General features: G+C 42.0%; 1 protein-coding gene across 1 annotated transcript in view; it reads right to left on the reverse strand.

Annotated features, from left to right (window-relative positions):
- Positions 1–377, reverse strand: part of LOC128655419 (hemicentin-1-like) — a 1,404-nt gene extending 1,027 nt beyond the window's left edge. The window contains exon 1 of the mRNA XM_053709052.1: positions 1–377. This exon is cut by the window's left edge and continues 1,027 nt beyond it. Coding sequence (XP_053565027.1) covers positions 1–377 — 377 coding nt within the window.
- Between the last annotated feature and the right edge of the window lie 1,245 nt (positions 378–1,622).

The raw sequence follows: 1,622 nt of genomic DNA on the forward strand, positions 1-1,622 counted from the left end.
CGCGAGCGCTGCCGAGTACCGTCTCCACAGGTGGTTGAACAGGAAGTCCAAACACCCCAGCTTGTCCAGGCTCCATCCACTGGGCAGAGCGGTAGTTTACATGTCCTCATTTCCACATCACGACCCACACATGGCCGGCCTCCGTTAGCTGGAGGGGGGTTGTTGCAATGTCTGACCCTCTCTTGTACTCCCTGTCCACATGTTCTAGTGCATGACCCCCACTCCTGCCACTCCAAGAATCCTCCATGAACAAAAACACGTAGCTCAATGCCCCGTCGCGCCATCCCTGCCGAGTTGGAGGCTGTGCAGAGATAATACCCAGAGTCCTGCAGGAGAGACTGAGCAATTCTCAGGGATCCATCTGCTAGGAACTCCATCCTGGAAATCTCCACTGACAGCTGGTTACCGTCCTTCCTCCAAGTAACGTCAGGTGGTGGGATCCCCTCGGTCTTACAAGGCAAAACAGCAGAGGGTAATCTCTTTATTATTGATGCATCTGCAGTGCACCCCGGTACCAATACGGTTGTTGTGAGTGCTAGGCTACACTGTACATGTTCCTTAGTATACCATCTGCCTGTGCCAGTCTATCCCTGATTAAAATTATGTGAAAAGAATGAAGGCGCCTAATTGCAATACGTGATAAAGATAAAAATCAAGTGAAAAATACTCTAAGTATCTTTAAACAAAGGAGAAGTGTATATCTTAAATCTTAAATATGAGAATACAAGTATATATACAATATAATGGTGTGAGAGTATCCAGCAAAAATATATGGCTGAAATATGTGACTATAAAATCACAGTGAGTGAAAACATAAAAATAAAAATATAACAGTGCTGAATAAAATGGCGTGATACATACAATGATGCTCCAGGGGACTACAGTTCATATAAGTAGTCCTCACAAAAATAAAGTGAAAAATGCTCTAAATATCTTTCAACAAAGGAGAAAGTGTATATCTCAAATCTTAAATATGAGAATACAAGTATATATACGATATAATAGTGTGAGAGTATCCAGCAACAATGTATAGCTGAAATATATGACTACGAAATCACAGTGAATGAAAACATAAAAATAAAAATATAACAGTGCAGAATTAAATGGCGTGATACATACAATAATGCTCTAGGGGACTACAGTTCATATAAGTAGTCCTCATACACTATCCATGAAATGGAGATATCTCCAAAAGTCCACTTAGTTGCGGGATGTGCGGCAGCAACACTCCTTCCAAAGCTGATAGGCACCAGCGTCGAACTACAGATATAAGGAAGAAAAAAAGGAGGCGCCACAATAGTGTGAGATCGTAGGTGACAATGACCCCCACACATAATACAGAATCACTTACTAGAATAAAAGCACTTGAGAAGTGCCACAGATGCAGACTGAACCATTAAAAGCTGTCCAGCGAGCTTATCCTCATGAATGTAGAGCCAGAAGACTTGCTTCAGAATCCCAATCTGGTACAGGAATCAGTGAGTAGAGCCTCACAGATATAAGCCGACACACTGGTTTAGAAATCCCAATATTAGAAGTGCAATCAAATGGCTTTTGTAATCAGCTCACAGCCACTTTGGGAATTGTTGTGAAAAATCGGCTTATAGGTAAAAGCAATAAAG

This window comes from Bombina bombina, chromosome 4, assembly GCF_027579735.1.
Source record: "Bombina bombina isolate aBomBom1 chromosome 4, aBomBom1.pri, whole genome shotgun sequence".
Classification (NCBI taxonomy): domain Eukaryota; kingdom Metazoa; phylum Chordata; class Amphibia; order Anura; family Bombinatoridae; genus Bombina; species Bombina bombina.